Here is a 19,235-nt window from a genome sequence, read left to right as displayed (position 1 = left end):
CAACTATGACTAAAATAAATAAATAAATATTTTTTAAAATAAATTAAAAAAAAAAGACAAGAAAACTAGCCTAATAACATTTAGGTACCTTGTCCAGAGTCACCCCCATCCAAGCCTTGAGGCAGGGCCTCAACCCAGATTTCTGACTTTGGGCTCTGCTCCTATACGGGCTGTGTTGCCAAGGTGGAGACAGCAGGAGGACTTGTAGAGAAACCCTCAGGGGCTGGAGGTGGTAAAGTGATAAAGCCTCACCTCACAAGGGTGGGGCCCTGGGTCCCAGGAAGCTGCCATCTCAACCTGGTGTTTCCCTGCACCGAAACTGTAGGGGACAGGAGGGAGGGGCCCATTAGCCTGCATCCTCAGTTTCTCTCTGCCTCTCCTCCTGCTGGTTTCCATGGGAACCTATCTTGAGTTGGGGAGAGGCTGGGATTCTAAATATGTGCTTTCTGTGAGTAGAAAAAACCGAGCTCTTGAAGGTGGAAGAAGAACAGGATTAAAGGAGGCAGGGCCTGTGCAACCTCAGTGGGCGGGGAAGGTCTTTGGTGCAGCCAGGTCCTTCTACAAGGTAGACTTAGTTCTCTGTGTGTCTGAATTAAGCAGGGCTCTGGGTCCACCATCCCCTTGGAAAGTCATACTTTTGGGCCTCAGTTCCATGTGCACTGCTTAAGAAGTTGACTGCTTTTGCAAGAAATTCTGCTCTCCCCAGAGAATGTCAAATTGCACCCTAATGGTTATGTCATCTCCCATCTTGAAACACCATGAGTTAGGTGTACAGCTCATAGAAACAGGGTGGTGAGGTCCACGGGAGAGAAAGCTGCCCGGAAGCCTATCCAGAGCCACAGATGTCACTTGGCAAGTCAGAGCTCCTGGGGCTATTAGCCTTCATTGTGAAGCCCAGAGACAGCAGGAGATACTCAAGATCACACAGCCAGCTTCTGCCTGAGGCCTCCTCACTCCCTCTTGTAAATTATTCTTTCATTTCCACAACACCCAGCAAGAGGGACATGAGAGGGGACAGGGCAGAAGGAAGGGAGGTTAGGTTTTTACCTCTCTCTCATCCTACTGGCCTCTCTGTAGATATCTGAAAAAGGTTGGGGACTTTCCTGTTATCCAAAATGACCCATAGCTTTTAAGAGGGGAGACCTAATTCTGCATTAACTTTCTCATTCACTCTACAAATATATATTTAGTACCTCTTATATCCCGGGCACCTACTAGAGATATAACTGTGAACCAAATAGACATAGTTTCTATCTTCAAAACTTAATTAACAAAATAAGTTAAACAAGTAATTACGATTAAACCAATTAAAGAGATAGTTAAAATGAAATGGGCAATATGTGAGGTTTGGGGACACTCTGATGGCCTACTGGACACTAGGGGTTGGGGAGGCTTCCCAAAGGATGGGACAGAGTCTGAGACCTGAGGGATGAGGATGGGGCCAGCTTTGTGGCCGTTTGAACTGTGGAGGGCCCCAGGCTTCAGGCTTAATGCTCTGTAGACATCCAATCAAAATTTTAATTAAGTTTATCCTTGAATTTCTATTTTGTAAGTAAAGTCCTTGTAGACAGTAGCACACACTGGGAGCTTGGGACTTGGCTCACACTGTGCTCCTGCGTCTTGCCACCTCCCTGCCTCAAAGATGGGCTTTCAGCTTACTTCCTTATGCTGTGGCCCCCTGGACGCCTGGCAGAGACCTGGGTGCAGGAACTGGGTCCTTTGGTATCTTAAGGAAGGGTAAAACTATGGTTGTCCCTGTAAGGTCAGGTGAGGCAGGTAGCAACCAAAGGAGGCACATTTTAAAAGGCCACCGAAGGAGGCTTTATTAGGATATCACTCCCAGGTGGAACTCGATCAGACCGGCAGAGTGGACAGGAGGAGGGTCTGAGGAGAAACCTCGTGGGAGCTTTACCGGACTGGTCTTTTATGGGGCTTACAGTAGGAAGGGATAGGGCTTGGGACAGGAAAAGGTGATTTTAGGGTCCCTTGTCCCTCTGGAGTTGGTTAGGGGAGCTGGCTGAACTCCAGGATTGGCCAGGGGGTCTTGCTGACCGACAGGCATTTGTCAGGAGATCCTGCTGATTGACAGGCCTTTCTGGGGCGCCTGATTGATGTTCCTTTCCCACGCGGGCTGCTTTGTTCTAAGTTGCAGCCACGGACTTAACAGTCTATCCTGGGTTGACTGTGCCATAGCCCATTCGGTGGGCAGTTCTGCCAAGCTGAGCCATCTGCCATTCAGGTACCCAGCAACTCTCACGTCTCCAGAGAGGATGCTGGGATACCCTTAGATATATCACCTGTTCAGTGTGGGTTAAGGTGATAGGTCCCTGTTAAGGGGAAAGGCCTGGCACTACTTCACTTGTAGCCAGGGCACAGGATATGAGGGTGACATGGGGGGTCCTGGAAGCCGTTAACTGTGACAGTCTACGCTGGCTCCACACAACATTTCCGCAACTAAAAAGCATGAGAGGTACAGACTGTGAAAAAGAAGAGTTTTATGTTTTAGTGCCTTTATCACCACTGATTTCCTGCTCTTTGAACAAGAGGCTTCGCATTGTTGTGCAGCAGGGCCCGGACAAGGCTGGGGAGTGTGACGGAGAGTGTGGTAGAGGAACGGGGCAAGAAGGGGGTTCCCGGTGGAGGTAGCCATGTGGCAAAGGGCTGGAGGCAAGAGACAGAGGTCAAGGTGGGATGTAGAAAGTGAGGCCACCACATAGAGCCTGGATTACGGTGAGATGGGGAGGCAGCAAGAGGGACAAAGAGGCCACTGAGACTCTGGCCCCAGAGGTGGTGGAGATGAATGAACAGACAACATTGAGCAACCCTAGTGGCTTTGGTGACTGACTGCATGTGGGGTGGTGATGGGGGTAGGAGGGGGTTGGGGGGCAGGCGAGAGTGACACTTGGGTTTTAGGGTGGATGATAGAGCAGATGGTGGTGTCACTTTGCAAGGCAGTTAGAGCCAGTTCAGCTGTGGACCTGCCGGGGTGCAGGTGTCTGTCCACTCATGGGCAATTGGCTCTGCAGGCTGGAGAGTTAATGACAGAGGTTTCCTTGCTTTGATAAATGCCAGGGCAGCCAGGGTGAGAAGGGGTAGGGATGGTGGTGGCAGGCACGGAAGTCTTCCTGAAGTTCAGGTGTGTGAACAGAGACAGGGATGCTAGCACGCTTGACTGTGGGAGGGACATCCCCTCCAGGTCCCTCTCCTGCTCTTCTTCCATCCAGCATTTGGTGACAATGGACCTGGATTTCCTGGGGCTGGGAGACCCCTCTGACTGACTGCTCTATGTCAGTTAGAAGGGCCTGGATCTTCCCTGAACAGAAGAGGAAACTGAGACCCAGGGAGGGCAAGGAGTTCCGGGATACATAGTAGGGTAGATGAGAGGGTAGCAAGAAGCGAATCAGGGTGCTGGCATCCTGACCAAGTGAACGACATCACACTGGGGGGAGGGTGGACTTGGGGTCTAAAGTCAGCCAGGTTGGAAAAGCAATGTTGTGTGGTGGTTAGGAAATGGTTTTCCGAGCTAGGAGGTATGCTTCTGGGGTCCATGTATCAGGTGCACCATCTTGGACAAGTTATACAACCTCTCTATTCCCTCAGTACCTTCATTTGGATAGCACTGTACACTTGAGAGAAGTTTCTGGATGAGTCGAGACTTTCAACCTGAGGAACTTCATTGGGCAGGTCCCAGAGTGCTTCAGAGCCAAGCCTCAGTGCCTTTCCATCCAGAAAGCCCCTGGTCACTGAGATCCCCAGATTGTCCTGGATTCAAAGGGTATAACCCCCCAACAGCTACACCAGAGGATTATTTAAAATAAAATAAAAAGTCCTCCTCACCCCACCCACCACCTGTCCCTGTTTTCTCTTTAATCCTTCATCTTCTCCAAAACATCCAGTTTATCTGAACAGCTTCCCTAGTCCCTCCTCCCACTCTGCAGTAAGTCACCATCATCCTCGTGAACAGCAACATCCGGGACTGGTCGAGGGCTGGCATCGTAGCGGGCCTCGATTCTTGTCATTTGTAGAGATGAGTAAACGGAGGCTCGGGGCGGTGAAGTCACTGCACATGCTGCACACTGTGCTGCTGGCTCTCTGGGTGGGTCTCTTGGTGTACCTTTCTGGACATCGGAAGAGGAGAGAGGAGGAAGACCCTCTGTGCTTCCCTGGGGCCTAGCATAGTCCTCGCCACTCAAGGCAACCGGGTTTTCTCCTGGTTGGAGTTGCTGCCTGCCCAGGGCTGGAATGGACACTCAGTGACCAGCCTCAGCCTCTCGGCCTGCTTGTACTTGCCCAGGAGGGAAGCCTGCCTTGGGCCTGGGGTGGTGGTGGGGTGCTGTGGCTAGCACAGTCCCTCCTAGAATTCTCCCAGGAGATTGGAGGCTGGGGGAGGAAATCACAAAAAGGGGACACTGTCTGTCAGAGAAGCAGGAGGATGGAATGGACACAGGGAGTGGCCAACAGGAAGGGAAGTGATGCGTCCACATGCAGCTGGAAGCCCAGAACCTGCCCACAGGCCCAGTCCCAACTCTCCAAAGCCCCTGTCTGAACCCCAAGGTCTGAAGAGGTTGTGCACCTCTGAGGGCCACTGATTGAATTAAAGGAGACTGTTGGGAGGGTCACCATTCCAGCCTTGGCCAACCTGAGGGGACCTGTGTGACCAAGCAATAGCAACTCTGAGGGCTACTGGCTACTGAGACAACACTGGAAATGGATTGTTTGGGGTCTCTTATCTTCTTGCATCCTTAAAGCAATCCTACATCAAAGGATGAATTTCAAAAAGTGAAACTGTAACTCTGACTAAAATATAGAAGGAGCGTGTGTCACAGGTAAATTTGACTCATCAGAGAATGAGCAGGAGGGTAAAGCCAGTTTACAGACAACCAGAGGAGCAGAAGTTTTATGGTAGTGGAGAAAGTGGACCCCGGTAGCCAGGTTAGACCAGCAGCTGGTTAATGCCCTACAGGGCCATGAAACTGTCACCACATGAAACTGTCACCACGGAGTGACTTTCTATGGGGGGATATACCCCCAGGTCAGTGGCGTTGTGGGAGGGGGCAGGAGGGGATCTGCCCACCAAGGGACTTTTGCAAAGTCTGAGATCACACAGGGGGTAGGGCTGTGCACTTCTAGCGTCTAGTCAAAGCCAGGGACTCTGCCAAACATCCTGCAATGCACAGGACAAACCCCTCCCCCATCACAGAATTATATGTCAATTAGGGCTGAGGTTGAGAAACCCTGCCTTATTTAAATAATCCTTGGCCAGGCCCATTATAAATTGTTCCAGTACGACATCACAGAGGATCTGGTGCCCTTCCCTTGCCTTTTTTCCAAGTTCTGGAAAAATTTTTTTAATGCCATCAATTGGGCGTTGCCTGCTGCCTGTGTGGGTGGGTGGGCTCAGGATTGCTGCCCAGTCAGCCCCTCCCAAGCTCCAGAGCAGCCACCGCCCCTAGGGCATCACTGAGCCCTCCAGGCCTCTGTTACATTCCTGGGCTTCAGGTTGCTGCTGAACGTCCTCCGCAAGGCTGGAGCCTAAGCGCCCCCCCCCCCTGGCAGCCAGGGCGTTTGTCTTTTTATAGGGTCTGGAATGTGCTCACCAGCTCCTGTGGCCTGTGGCAGGTTCCACCTCGCCATCTGGAGAGACTGGGGCTTCAGGAGGACGTCAGCTCTTGTCTTGCACTTCAGAGACCTAGGACCTGCAGGGCACAGGGTGGTCAGAGCCTGGGCCACCATGCAGAGAATTGACCATGCTTAACAAGGGTTTGCCAGGGGCTCAGCTCCCCCTTTGGGACACTTAGCATCCCCCTAACCTTAATAAGGCTTAACGGTGATTATCACAATTACCCAAGACAGCACTGGCCTGACAGCTCTGCTTTCCCCTGCCTCCCCATTTGCCCCTGAGTGCAGAACCCTCCTGTGGCTCTCAGCCCCCCACCTTATCTAGACCCTCTCTCCAAGCTGAGGGGACTGGAGGAATGAAGGCCCCACTGGGGAGGTCCAATGGCCAGAGAGGCCCACTCCAGGAGCGTCTCTTTGGCCTGGGTTCATTGGGTTAAATATAGTCACTTTCCTCATTCCTCAACAGGTCACTTTCCAAACCTGGAGGCTGAGGGGTGAGGGAGATGCCAGGTGCTGGACACTCAGTGAACAGTGTGGCCACAGGGATCAGCCCATCAGGCTGGCTGACTAGACAGGCCATTGACTTGCCCCAGTGGGTGGGGTGGGGACTTCACAGCCGAGGGCACCTCACATCCCCCCCAAGTGGCACTTACCTCATCTGTAAAATAGGAAAAGAGGCTCAGCAAGGTCGAATCCCCTGCCCAGCACTGAGGTGTGCAAGAAATGTCTTGTGTCCTCGAACCCCTGTCTGTCTGGATCCTGTACCCCTTTCCCTCCAGATGCAGGGACCTTCAATAGCAGTCAATGCTTGCAGTCATTCCTCCTGCCCTAGGTGGTGCCCAGGCCCTAGGTCTCTGGTAGTGCCAGAGTCCCCAGGTCACAGGTCCCCTGCACCCTCATTAGGTCAGGAATCCTGGTCAAGGCTGGAGCCTGCTTTCTTGGGAGCCCCAGGTCTCCCCCGACACCTGGTCACATCTGCAGGATACTATGAGCTCTATCCTTGAGACCTCCCACCCTGAGGTTAATCTTAAGCCACACGAGACCAAATGTCAGGGCCCTACCACTCCTGAGACAAGGAGGCCCACCCAGTAGCCTGCTGTCTGCTCCAGGGAGCCAGAAAGGGGAGAAAGACAGGAGGGAAAAGTCCTGACTGTCATAGAAGTGTCTTCTGATGGTTGTACCTGTCCAGCCTGCCCCAAGTACCTGCTGGGAGGCCCTGGGAATGCAAGGATATGTGGGGACCACCATGCCAGGCCCCTGCTTCACCCACAGTCAAAGCTCTACCCAGCACCTGAGCAACCCCCTCCCCTCAGCCAAATCCCCTTTGCTTCCTTGAAGCAAATGGCCTCAATGAGTAGACCACAGTGTGAGTCTAATGCCCCCACCTGCCAGCCCCAAGCCCTAGCAGGAAGGTGTCTGTGCAGGTCACGTGCCTGGACTCTAAGAGAGGGGACTTTGAGGCCCAGGGTAGGGAGCAGGCACATGGTGGCAGGGCACCTTCCCAGGGGGCCCTTCTCCCACAGCCACCCTGGTGCTGCCATCTGTTCTCTTAGACCAGTCCCATTAGGGTGCTTTCTGTGGGCTTTGTAGATTCAGAGCCTTCCATGGGCACATGGATGGCCTGGGAGACAGGAGTGCAGACCAGGCCATAGTGCTTGAGCAGAGACACAGGGGAAGGAGGTGTGGTGACAGCTGCCTCCATGGTCCAGACAGGAGTCTGGGGCTGGGCAGGTCCCTTTGGAGAGGAGCCACCTGGCTTCCACTATCTTCCCATAAAGCACAGTGCATGCCGGGGGCAAGCGACCCTTGGAGTTGAAAGCTGGCAAAGGGGGGGTAAGGGACATGTAGTCGGAGCCCTGCTTTTTTCAATCTGGGACTTTGTGGCTACCTGGCTTCAACATCCCAGGGAGCAGGTGCAAGGCCTGTGGGTCAGGGTCACACAGTGGCCTGCCTCCAGCCATGTGTGCCCTGGAGAGATCCAGTGAAACGCTGTTTTGGAGGGATGCGTCCCTTGAATAGGATGTTGATGATGAAGGCCCTTGAAGGGAGTGGAAATGGAGTTCTCAGTCCACAGGCAGGCACCTCCTGGTCCTTCCCTGAGCTCAGGAGTTCAGCTCTGGTGCTGGCCTGAGGTCCAGCATCTCTTCTTGGGAAAGGAGATCCCAAAGATGCACCTGCCTTTGAATTATGTGGCGGCAGAGATCACAACTTTCCAAGTTCATTCATTCATTTAACAAACATTCCTTGAGCACCTACTATGTGCAGGGCAATATGACACATTCTGGAGTCCAGCTTTCAGATGACAATCTATGGGGAAGGATGCGTTTGGGTTTAGAGTTTTTGTTGAAGTGGTAGGGATGGACCCCAGGGCCTTCTGCATGCTAGGTAAGCACCCCAACCCTGAGGTACACCTAGTCCTAGTTTGTTATTTTTAACTTCCAGACTACCATGAACTGATACATGGCCTTACTGTGACTTGTGGAACCTGCCATGTGATGGACAAACCCAGATTTTTCTATAGTTCACCCATGTGCTTAGATATTGCTCCAAATTGCTATGAAATTTTCCAAATGCTCACTCAATGCCTACACCTCAATTCCCTCACCTCGGAGAGATGGCAACAGTCTATGGACCAGCCCCAGACAACAGCCTGCACCTGCTCCAGGGCCCGAGGACACCGACTAGTTGACTCAGCCACAAATATGTATGTGGTGGGCCCTGTTCCAGATGCAGATATCAGCAGTGAATGCAGCACACTCCCTGAGCCTGAGCTTGTGAACCTGATATTAGGTCCAGAGAGACAGTAAACATAAATAAATTAATAAATAAACAAACTGTAAGTCTTGACATCTGTTAAAAAGAAATATAAAGAAGGGTAAGGCAATAGATCATGGAGGAGGGGTGGCCTCGAGGGTCTGATTAATAAGCTTTCAAGATAGAATCTGAAAGAAAGAAGACAGTGAGCCATGAGAATATCCGGGGAACAGCATTCCAGGCAGAGGGAAGAGCAAGGGGAAAACTCAAAGCCTCAAAACCCTTTGAGCTGGAGAGCTTGCACCCTGGGAGAGAGGCATTGGAATCCTCAACAGGGGGCTTTCTCAAAAAAACTTCCCTTCACCTGCCCCCAACAACCTTCTGATGGGAAACCCAGGCCTCCGTATCCAGGTACTATTGCTACTGAGGAAATGTTCCATCTCACCTGTTCCTGAGGCAGTGAAACCATGGGGCTTCTCCACAACTAAGATGACACACTAAGTTGATTCCCAAGTATCTTTTTTTTTTTTTGAGGTTATTGCAAATGAGGTAGTTTTTCCTCATTTCCTTCTCAGAGGATTTGTCACTGATATACAGAAATGCCTCTGATTTATGGGTGTTGATTTTATATTCTGCTACTTTGCTGAATTCATTTACTAGTTCTAAAAGTTTTCTGGCGGAGCTTTTTGGATCTTCTAGGTATAGAATCATATCGTCAGCAAATAGTGCTAATTTAAGTTCTTCTTTTTCTATCTGTATCCCTTTAATTTATTTTGTTTTTTTGTCTAATTGCTCTGGCCAGTATTTCAAGAACTATGTTGAATAGAAGTGATGAAAGAGGGCATCCCTGTCTTGTTCCAGTTTTTAGAGGGAATGCCTTCAATTTTTCTCCATTTAGAATGATGTTGGCCTGAGGCTTAGCATAGATAGCCTTTACGATGTTGAGATGTTTTCCTTTATCTCTAGTTTTTCTAGTGTTTTGAACACGAAGGGGTGCTGTATTTTGTCAAATGCTTTTTCTGCATCATATGATTCTTATCTTTGAGTCTATTGATGTGATGAATTACATTTATTGATTTTCGTATCTTGAACCAACCTTGCATCCCTGGGATCAATCCCACTTGATCATGTTGCACAATCTTTAAAAAATGTGGCATATATACACAATAGAATTTTACTCAGCAATAAAAGAGGATAAAATCATGGCATTTGAAGGTAAATGGATGGCATTGGAGAAGATAATGCTAAGTGAAGTTAGTCAATCCCCCCCCCAAAAAAATGTCGAATGTTTTCTTTGATATAAGGAGGCTGATTTATAGTGGGGTAGGGAGGGGGAGCATGGGAGGAATAGACAAACTCTAGATAGGGCAGAGGGGTGGGAGGGGAAGGGAGTGGGCAGGGGCTTAGCAAGGATGGTGGAATGTGATAGACACCATTATCCAAAGTACATGAATGAATACATGAATTGGTGTGAATATGCTGTGTATACAACGAGAGATATGAAAAATTGTGCTATATATGTGTAATAAGAATTGTAATGCATTCTGCTGTCACTTATTTTCTTTTTAAATCAATTTTTTAAAAAAAGATGACACATAAGGACATCTCCCTGAGACGGGGAGAGACTGCTCACCCACCTCTATGATCTCCAGGAGGCTGCAGCTGGGCAGCAGGCAAGGAAACACTGCACAGTGTCACAGGAAAAACTGAGGATACACAGGACCTATTCTTCCTGTGCAATGTCAGAGGGACCTTAAGAGATGAGAGGTCCACTTGGGTGGCAGGACTCAGGGACACTCCAGGCAGAGAGCCCAAATGAACAAAGGCACTGAGGCTAGAGCAGCTGGGAGACGTGAAAATCATTCTACCTGACAGGCAGGTGGCCAGCAGGCCAGCGGTAGGTCAAGGTCAGCAGGAGTCCATGTCATAGGAGGCCTTGCATGCTCAGGAAGGCATGTGGGGTTTATCTGCCATGAACACATTGTTGAGCAGTAGGAGAGAAAGTGGCCAGACTAGGATAGAGAGGGGGCAGAAGGAGGAGGAGGCGTGGCAGGCAGCAGATGACTGCAGATGGGGAAGGAGCGAGGGCTATGGCTGTGTCCATGGGGACAAGACGCACATAGCCGGCATTCAGGGTAGAAAGGCCTGGACCTGAAGGACCTGAAGGACCTGAGTCCAAAAAGACCCCTGGTTGTGGTTTGGGCAAATGGGTACCATCGGCTAAGGCAGGAACGTGTGAGTTAGAGCATGTTCAGAAGGAGAAGTTCAGTTTCAAAACCCAATGAAGTTCAAGGTCAGACAGAGTCAAACCTGATGAGTTCAAGGTCAGACAGAGCCATGCCCTGGTATGCCACCCACAGCTGCGACCACATACAGCAGCTCTGTGGACACAAACAGAATAGCACGGACAACAGGACAGGGCAGGCGGACAACGCCTTCCAGGGCCCAGGCCTCTAATAAGACTTCCTGAGCCCATGCCTCGTCCAGGCCACAGCAGACACTTCCTTACAGGGAGTCCTTTAATTCTGAAGATGATTCTCCAGGGTAGTTTTCATTATCTTGGTTCTGCAGATATGGAAATCGAAATTCATGGAGTCTTAGGAACTTGAGTAAAGAAATAGAGTTGGTGAGAACCCGTCTGCCATAGACCTATTCCTCCCACTCCCTGATGGCTGACTCTTGGGGGGGTGCAGATGGAAACAGGTACTTTGGGAAGGTTGATGACTTTGATCTCAGGAAACAGCCTGGCCTTGTCCAGGACATCCAGTGTCAAGCTTAACAAATATCTGTGGAATTACCATCCCTCGTTCCTTTATGCAAGGCTCAATCCAGGCTAGGGAGGCCACGGGGCCAAGGCAGTGTGACATTGATGACATTGTTCCTATGACACAAGAATGGACACATCCCTCTCCTGTGTCCCTCTGGGCAAGGGCCATGCCATGTGTGCACACCAGTTTCCTCCGTCGGTGCACGGTCACCCAGACACTCACAATCAGGCTGCCAGGAGGATGGTGGAGAGGGTTGGGCCTTGGAGCTCATGGACTGTGGAACCTGAGTGACCCCATCTGAGGCCCACAGCTCCCGACAAACTTGCTCTGAGCCAAGCAGCAGCTGGACAGGCAGCAACAGGTGTAGGCAGCACTACGGTGTCCGTGGCTGGCAGCCCAGGCACAGAAACTATTTTGGGTCCTGTTTTCCCTCCCCTCAACCTGACTTCTGTCGGTCCCCCTAGAGTTTTCAGCAATCTGAAAGTTTACATGCTGACTTGACTTTCCTCTTCTTCCTCACCCCACCCCTCGATGGTGTGCTTCACTGTCAGAAGCTTGTCCTGAGACAGGGAGAGACTGGTCACCCACTCCAAGGAGACCCCACCCACTCTCAACAGGGAGGATTCCAGACCCCCCTTTGCAGTTCCTGGGCATGAAGTGGGTTGCCCAGCACCTCTGCCTGATGCCAAGCCATCTCCAGCAACAGACCCTTCAGCAGAATGGCACCGCTTTGCATTCTAGTCCCCATTCTATCATTTCTGGAAGATGGAGAAAGCTGTGAGGTTACACATTAAGGGAAAGGATTAGCGGTAGGTCAAGGAGACAGGTCTGTTCATATATGCCTCTGTTTACCCTTCTTCCTGGAAGGAGAAATTATGGTTTCGGGAAAATTCTCTCAGTAACCTGTTTGGAGATTTCTGCAGTCACAACTACATTAATGAGTCATTTTAGAGATCTTTCCCCTTGCCTCCCACATCTATCCAACTGGAAATAGAAATAGATGATCTTTCAAGTTATGAATGGAGTGACCAGTTCCCCAGTCTGGCTCTGCCAGGGTCAAGGAACCATGAGTCCATAATACGAGTTAGGCCTTCATGGTGAACTGACTGGGGGAGACCCTACTCCCCAGAGTGCTTTCAAGGGAGGGGTTGAATGGGGGAGTGGCCTCTAGAACATGGAGCTCTGTACTGCTTAGCTCCATGGGGCACCCGTCACTGTCACCTCCTGGAGTTGTGCAGTTCTGCACCTGGACCAGGCAGCAGGCCAGGTTGACACTGCCTAGAGACGGGGCTTCTTTGGGGAGACGTGGGGACCAAAGCTCTTAGAAGCCACCAAACCAGGGTTCAGATAGTTGCAAGGAGAGCAGTTTCAGCCTGGAGCCCTGACAGAAGGGACCTGCTTTCTCAGTTAGAAATAGCTCTTGCCTGAGCCCAGAGGAGGGGAAGGGTGACCTAGCCAAGCCTAGGGTGACCCAGAGGATCAGGCTACAGGGACAGAGCCCAGAAGAGTCAGCATGGCCTCCTGTGGGGTGCATCTGAGCTGAAACCTGAGCCTCTTACCTGCAGGGTCTCCCCCATACACAGAGTACCCTACATTTGGATCACCTTGCCTAATCATGGCTGCCTGCAGACAGCTCAGGTTAGGTGGGCCGGGTGAGCGGGGAAGTCACAGGAAAATGAGCTAAAGGGCAAGACCCTGACCAAAAATGGGGAGCAACTCTGGAGTTTTGAGAAGTCCACCTCCTCCTACCATCCGCCCACTGGATGTGAGAGAGGGGTGCCCAAATGAAACCACCTGGGGACTCTCGTCTTGGGGGCTGGCCCAGATTATTCTAGTTCTAGGCCCTGGAAGTAGAGTCACAGGGAAAAATGGACTAAAATCTTCCCACTTCATGGAGAGAAAGAGTGAACCGAGAAGAAGGTGCATATGATATTTTAGCTAAGGACCAGTGCCAAGGAGACTCAATGAGGGAGAAAGAGGAATATGGAACATTGGAGGTGGCTCAACTTGCAGGTGGTGGCCAGGGAGGGCCTCGGTGAGGGGACAACTTTTGAGTAATGACTGCCAGAAGCGAGAGGGGTGGCAACGTGGGGCTGTGTGGTGTGAGAGGCTGAGGTGGGGTCCCTGCAGAGGGAGCCAGTGTCCTGAGGCAGGGCGCTGAGGACCTATGGGGCCAGAGGGGCTGGAGGGACAGGCGAGGCATGACCGCCTCTACTCCCACAGGAGAAACTGGAGTATTTCTTCCTCATCGTCTTCTCCATTGAAGCTGCCATGAAGATCATCGCCTACGGCTTCCTGTTCCACCAGGATGCCTACCTGCGGAGCGGCTGGAACGTGCTGGACTTCATCATTGTCTTCCTGGGGTGAGGCCTGGCTCTGGGGGACTGAAGTCACTCCTTGGCTGAGGACTCTGTGCCCACCGCTGACACCACTGGCCCCCAGGGATAGGGTGGAAGCCCAGTATCATGCCAACTGCTTCCATGGGGTGGCTTCTACTAAAGGCCAGAGCCCAGGGGTAGGTAGATGTGGTGGAAAGAAAGGACTGTCCCCCACCACCTGCCAGCAGGTCACCAACTGCTCCCCAGCTAGGCATGGTAAAAATCTTCATCTCTTTCACACCATTCAACAGTGGAAACCTTCTGTGAGGGCCCCGTGGCCAGCAGTCACTGGGGGTTCATGTTTGTCTGCCTCTGTCACCTGTCCATTGATTCCACATACCTGCATTATCTGCCTGTCATTCAGGTTCACAAAAAGGGACATTTAGTAACTTGTAGTAGTTTGCTTGGGCAGCCATGACAAGATGCCACAGGCTGGAGGCTTGATGGAGATTTCTTTTCTCACAGTTCTGAGGCTGGAAGTCCAAGGTCAAGGTATGAGCAGGTCTGATTTCCCCTGAGGCCTCTGTCCAAGGCTTGCAGATGGCCGCCTTCTCCCTGCGTCCTCACACAGTCTTTCTGGGCACATGCACCCCTGGTGTGTCTTTGAGTGTCCAGATTTCCTCTTGTAAGGACACTAGTTGATTGGATTAGAGCCCACCCTAGTGACCTCATTTTAACTTAATCACCCTTTTTAAGGCCTTGTCACCAAAGACAGTCACATTACGAGATACTGGAGGTTAGAGCTTCAACACAGGAATTCTATTCAGCTCATAACATTACCTTTACTAACCACCACCTAATTATGATAGCAGAATTTATTGAGCACTTTATGTGCTTCATATATAACATCTTATTTAATTCTCCCGACTACCTCCCCCACATTTTGTAGATAAGGAAACTAAGGCACAGAGAAGTCAAGCAACTTGCCCAAGGTCACATAGCTAGCTGGTGGCCTTGCCAGGATTCAACCAAGGAAATCTTGGCTCCATAGACTTCACCCTTAACCACTATGCCTGCCCTTCGATTCCATAAATACCGTGTGGTTTATCTGCTAACGACCCAGTGCTGCATTCGGCACAAGGAGGAAAACAGAATTCTGTGAATCAGCCTTGGCCCTCATGAGCTGTCCTGTCTGGGAGCTGAGACAAGGGCCTGCAGAATGACGTGTCCAAACAGGATGCCACAGGCGTGTCATGGCTTCACATGCGGTGTGTCCAGGGGTGCCTGTGTCAGAGGCAGGATTTATAGGAAAGGAGGCTTGAAGGAGAGGAAATTGAAGTAAACTCATAGAGAAGGAAATGAGCAGGAAAGAAATAGCCCGGGTAAGAACTTGCCCCGGGGTTTCCTGCTCTAGGTCACCATGGGGGAGGGTCCGATCAGCACAGCACCCTCTGACCCCCATGGTGTACTCAGTGGACACTGCGACTGTAGCTCAGGGCAGGGACCATGGCACACACCCCTCAAGAGCGGACACAGACATTACGAATAGATCACAGAACTGTTTTCACTGAGTCTGAACTTGGCCCCAGAATCCTTTTTAATGAATTCTCCAGGCAGCTCTTAGCAAATCCCCAGTTAGCAGTAGATGATCGCATTTGCCATCTCCCCCCAGGTACTCTGAACACGGATGAGACACAGACCATGGGGACGGTGGCTTACCTGACCACTGGCCCCACCCCCACCCCTGTCCTCTGTGTTCCAGGGTCTTCACGGTGATCCTGGAGCAGGTCAACATCATCCAGAGCAACACGGCCCCCATGAGCAGCAAAGGCGCCGGCCTGGACGTCAAGGCCCTGCGAGCCTTCCGCGTGCTCAGACCCCTCCGGCTGGTGTCGGGGGTGCCCAGTGGGTGGCGGTGCCTCAACAGACCCCCTCCTCCTCTCCCAACCTGCTCCCCTGTCCCCTTCTACCTTGGCGTCCCAGAGGCTTCCCAGGGATCATAGAGAGGGAGGGTCCTGGGACCAAGCAGGGAGGTGACTCCCCTTCCCCGCTGCCCACCCTGGCAGGCCTGCAGGTGGTGCTCAACTCCATCTTCAAGGCCATGCTCCCCCTGTTCCACATCGCCCTGCTCGTCCTCTTCATGGTCATCATCTACGCCATCATCGGCCTGGAGCTCTTCAAGGGCAAGATGCACAAGACCTGCTACTTCATTGGGACGGGTGAGCCCTCGGGGACCGTGGAATGGGACAACTCAAAGTAGGGGGACACCAATGCTAATGAAGAACTCCAGGGTAGGCCATTGCCTCCCACACCTGTTGGCCTGGGAAATGGGTTTCCCCTGGACAGGAGGAGTTGGAAGAAGGACACCTCTGCCACCGTCAGCGAAAGGCAGTGACCTGGCCCATGCCTGGTGTCTTCCAGGCTTTGTGGGCCAGTCATGGACTGAGGTGCAGGCTTGGGATGAGCCTGGATTTCTCTTCCACTTTCCCTGCAGCTGAAGTTTTCACTTTACCTTGAGATTCTTCAGAGCAGGGGCCCACAATGTGGACTCCGAAGGAGACCTTGAGAAAACACCCAGGAGTCAAAGGGGTCATTTGTCCAGTTGCCAAACATAACCTACACTGAGGCCTAGTCACACTTGAACAAAGTTTTCGAAACCAATATTCCTCCAGCTTCTTGGCTTCAGGACCCCTTAAAACTCTTACAAAGTCAGGAGGTCCCAGAGAGCTTTCAGTTATGTGAGTTTGATCTATCGATATTCATGACATCAGAAATGAAGACTGAAACAAATGTCATGATACTAACTTGTTAATTCATTTTTAAAGGAAAGGAATAACCCTGTGATATGAGATAATATATGGATAATATAGTTTTATGAAAAATAATTATATTCTTATAAACCAAAAATATTTAGCGAGAAGAGTAGCACCGTTTTACATATTTTTTTTGCAAGTCTCTTTAATGCCTGACTGGACAACCCCACTCTGCATTTGTTGAATGAGAGACGAAGGGTCAGTGACATCTCAGCATTATTACAAAAATAGTTCATAGTTTCCGTGAATTTGGAGGGCCTTATTTGTTTGATATTTGTTTGGAACCCAGGAAGCCTGTACCATTGAGCTATATCCCCAGGCTTTTGTTCGTTTGTTTTAACTTTTCCTTTGAAAATATTTGGGGGAAGGCGATGCCCTGAGAGGGTCTCTGGTCTCTCGTGCTGAGACTGGCTGCTCAACACTGGCAGCAGCTTGCTGGGACTTAGCCTCAGCCTTGGCTGGTCGTGGCCCGGACATTGCTTACACGGGAGCCTATGGGGAATTGAACATGGCAACAGAGAGGTGCCCTCTATCAGGACAAGCCCTGCCCCCAAACTTGGGCTTCTGACTCATCAGAATAGCACACCAGGACCTGCTGCATCTCAGGGGCTGGTCCCCACCTCCTCACATCCCTTGACAACAAGGGGACAATTGATGCTGGCATCAAACTCTAAGAAAGCTCTCAGTGGGCTCCTCTCTGGTCCTCTCCCATGCCAGCCTCTTCTCATGGCCATGACGGTCGGCATCCTAATCAGCCCTCTCAGACAGACAGACAGGAAGGGGCCGCCTATCACAATCTTCAGTCCAAATCTGGAGGTCTTAAAAGCCCCTGCTTGATTGGGGTTACTGATTTCGTGGGGTCAGGGGCCCTGCTCTGACCATCAAGGTCCTCGCTGTCCCGTTGCAGGGCACTGAGCCCACGTGTTCAACATGGGTAAGGTAGGGCGTTCTGGTTCCCATGAGCTAAGCCAATCTCTGAACACAGAGAGACTGTAAAACACCCTAATGTCATCCAGAATGTCCTCAAACCCGCAGGATTTTAGAGACAATAAAAGCACCATCCAGGGAGGGAAGAGAGTGCAGGCTGTGGCCTGTTGGCCACTCCTTGGAGAGCAGACTCCTGCCCCGCAGGTCAGATGTCTCAGCCCAGTGCTGTTGGAACATGCCCATCTTAGCCCCCAGATGGGCCTCTGAAGTCAGAGCATGCAAGTCCCTGTCCCCAGCCCCATGTCCCACTCCAGCCGGGCAGCTCCCCCTCTTTGGGAGCAGTGGATACAAAGACCACTCCTGCTAGTCCCGCTTCATGGGTTGCACCTCTTTGGATGATTAATCCTAGAAGCAGACTCTCCAGAGAGGCCCTGGGGTCTAAGCACAGTCACTTCTGCCCATAGCCATCCATGGCCAGTCCTCGGCCTGGGCCACCCCTTCCTCTCCAGCATCTGCTCCATGGGGGGCCGTTCTCTGCATCTTCACCCCGTGTGGTTTAGACCTCTTGCTCTATTCCCTGAGCTTCCTATCTCCTGTTACTGTCCCCCTACTAGCATTGTCTGGCACTGACTCTGCCTTCTACCTCCAGATATCGTGGCCACCGTGGAGAACGAGAAGCCATCACCCTGCGCCAGGACAGGCTCAGGGCGCCCATGCACCATCAACGGCAGTGAGTGCCGGGGCGGCTGGCCGGGGCCCAACCACGGCATCACCCACTTCGATAACTTTGGCTTCTCCATGCTCACGGTGTACCAGTGCATCACCATGGAGGGATGGACGGATGTCCTTTACTGGGTGGGTCTGGGCCCCTGCCTGCTGCTATCCTTGCCCATTTAACAGATAAGCAAACTGAGGCTTGGAAAGGGTACATATCTTCCCCACAGTTATGAACCTGATGAGCCATAGAACCCAAGAACTGAACTCTAATCCTTCCGGCTCCACTCCAGCACTCTTAATCTCAATGTGGCCTGGAGTGGGAACAATAGCAAAACTGTCAAATGCTTGACAAATATAAAGGATTTGTATGAATGCTTCTTGTGAGCTCAGACTAGGGAAGCAAATGATTGAACTTGTCAAAGGAGTGTCCCCCATGTTATTTCACCTCTGCTGCCAGCCTGTGAGGACAGAGCACATACCACTATCCTCATCAAATTGATGGGGTAGTTAATGCTCGGAGATGTTGCATGACTTGTCTGGATTCACAGAGGTTGTTCACTTTGAAAAATCTTGGTCATAAAGAAACCACATCAGATGCATGCCTATGATCCTAGCAACCAGGAGGCCGAGGCAGGAGGATTGCAAGGTCAAAGCCAGCCTTAGCTACTTAGCAAGGCACTAAGCAATTTAATGAGACCCTGTCTCCAAATAAAAAATAAAAAGGGCTGGGGATGTGGCTCAGTGGTTAATTACTCCTGGTTCAATTCCTGGTACAAAACAAACAAACAAACAAACAACACCATTGGTCATGGTGTCCACAGAGCCTAGTCCAGAAGAACATGGGAGATACCTTGGTGAGGGAAAATGGGTAGGTGACCCCACAGCCAGATAAGCAAGGCCCCCTGTAGTCTGCAAGGAGAAAAGGTCTCCTTGTTGGGCCCAAATGGTGTCTCTCTTTGTGCCCAGGAGTGGCTAGATTCTGAGTGGACAGACCTGGGGAGAGCACTTAAGTCCTCAGGGGGTCGGAGGATGGGACTCACACCTTTGTCTGGACCAGGTCAATGATGCCATCGGGAACGAGTGGCCCTGGATCTATTTTGTCACCCTCATTTTGCTGGGATCCTTCTTCATCCTCAACCTGGTGCTGGGCGTCCTGAGTGGGTAAGGAGCCCAGAGGCAGCTGGGGTGGGGAAGGAAGGAACAAAGCAGGGCAGGGAGGTATGGCTAGCACCTCGGCTCATCCCTGGGTCCCCATCAGTCCCACTGGGCCAAGAGCACTCTTCCTGGTTAGCAAGGAAAAGATAAGAGATGGCAGCAGG

At 51.4% G+C, this 19,235-nt stretch overlaps 1 protein-coding gene across 1 annotated transcript in view; it reads left to right on the top strand.

Annotated features, from left to right (window-relative positions):
* The window catches only part of Cacna1s (calcium voltage-gated channel subunit alpha1 S), a 63,377-nt gene that overhangs the window by 2,719 nt on the left and 41,423 nt on the right, over positions 1–19,235 (top strand). Inside the window, exons 3-7 of the mRNA XM_015483810.2 lie at positions 13,365–13,504; positions 15,222–15,364; positions 15,526–15,678; positions 17,849–18,054; positions 18,974–19,077. Of these exons, the coding sequence (XP_015339296.1) occupies positions 13,365–13,504; positions 15,222–15,364; positions 15,526–15,678; positions 17,849–18,054; positions 18,974–19,077 (746 nt within the window). The remainder of the gene's footprint in view (positions 1–13,364; positions 13,505–15,221; positions 15,365–15,525; positions 15,679–17,848; positions 18,055–18,973; positions 19,078–19,235) is intronic.

This window comes from Marmota marmota, unplaced genomic scaffold (assembly GCF_001458135.2).
Source record: "Marmota marmota marmota unplaced genomic scaffold, marMar, whole genome shotgun sequence".
Lineage (NCBI taxonomy): Eukaryota > Metazoa > Chordata > Mammalia > Rodentia > Sciuridae > Marmota > Marmota marmota.
The sequence above is the reverse complement of the archived record's forward strand: the minus strand, read 5'-3'. Positions and strand labels throughout refer to the sequence as shown.